The sequence below is a fragment of the Crocodylus porosus genome, unplaced genomic scaffold (assembly GCF_001723895.1).
Source record: "Crocodylus porosus isolate Cpor-Errol unplaced genomic scaffold, CroPor_comp1, whole genome shotgun sequence".
Classification (NCBI taxonomy): domain Eukaryota; kingdom Metazoa; phylum Chordata; order Crocodylia; family Crocodylidae; genus Crocodylus; species Crocodylus porosus.
Genome location: NW_017728918.1, coordinates 11,360,151 through 11,361,093, shown reverse-complemented (window position 1 = coordinate 11,361,093; position 943 = coordinate 11,360,151). Strand labels below are relative to the sequence as shown.

Below are 943 nucleotides of genomic sequence, written 5' to 3'. Positions count from 1 at the left end.
GGCGGGGCCTGGGGCCGCCGCTCCGGGAGGCTGTCCGCCACCCGCCTGCTGCGCCTGACGCCGCTGTGTCCGCAGGTCCCGGCCGTCCCCAGCATGAGGTGGGCACTGCTGGCGCTGCTGCTGCCGGCGCTGCTGCTGCTGCTGCTGCCCCCCGACGGCGCTGCCCATGGGGACTCGGGCCGGCAGCGGGAGCCGGGGCCAGGCCCCGGGCGGACGCGGCGCGAGGAGCCGCCGCTCTCCATCGACCTGACCTTCCACCTGCTGCGCCACATGCTGCGCCTGGCGCGGACGCAGAGCCAGCGTGCCCAGGCCGAGCAGAACCGCCTGGTCCTCGACGCCGTCGGCAAGTAGCGGGGCGGCCCGGCCTTCAGGGCCCACGCACGGCGGGGGACGCGCCAGCAGCGTCCCGGGGCCCGCGCCCCTCGCCTCCCCCGCGCCGGGGCCGGGGCTGGGCCGGAACCGCGGAGACGCCGCGATTTTCTAATAAAACTTGTTGGAAACCCCCCATGTCTGCAAATCTGCGTGGGGTGGGCTGGGCGCAGTGCGGGGCCGGGCCGTGGGGGCCAGGATTAGGGCCCGCGGGACGGCGAGCCACGGTCCGAGTACGACCTCTGGCCGAGCAGCAGCGCCGGCGGGGCCAGGACTTTGCGTGGCTCGGACGTGTGACTGCCGTCCCTGCCTCTGCCGCGCCGCGCTGCTCCTCACTGGACGGGAAGGGGTTAAGCAGGCACCGCAGCGCTCCACACCCGCCCCGCCGGGACGGGCAGCTGCGGGCCCCAACCTGCAACTGGCGGGGCAGGGAGGGAGGCGGGGGACAAGAGGGACTGGGGCCCCAGGGGCTCCCCCCGTCCCGGGCTGCGTGAGTCAGCGCGTGCGGGGCAGGCGGGGGCAGTGGCGGGGGCAGCGGGCGCTAATTGCGGGCAGCGCCCGCGCCCGGGGCTGT

At 76.4% G+C, this 943-nt stretch overlaps 1 protein-coding gene across 1 annotated transcript; it reads left to right on the top strand.

Annotated features, from left to right (window-relative positions):
- The first annotated feature begins 64 nt into the window (after positions 1 to 64).
- UCN (urocortin) lies at positions 65 to 497 on the top strand. The gene has a single exon (XM_019538213.1). The coding sequence runs from the start codon at positions 94 to 96 to the stop codon at positions 349 to 351; it is 258 nt and encodes an 85-aa protein (XP_019393758.1). The 5' UTR covers positions 65 to 93; the 3' UTR covers positions 352 to 497.
- Positions 498 to 943: the final 446 nt, after the last annotated feature.

Bases quoted from the DNA above. Each gene is read 5' to 3' on its own strand.
- UCN (XM_019538213.1), top strand. From the start codon at position 94: ATGAGGTGGGCACTGCTGGCGCTGCTGCTGCCGGCGCTGCTGCTGCTG.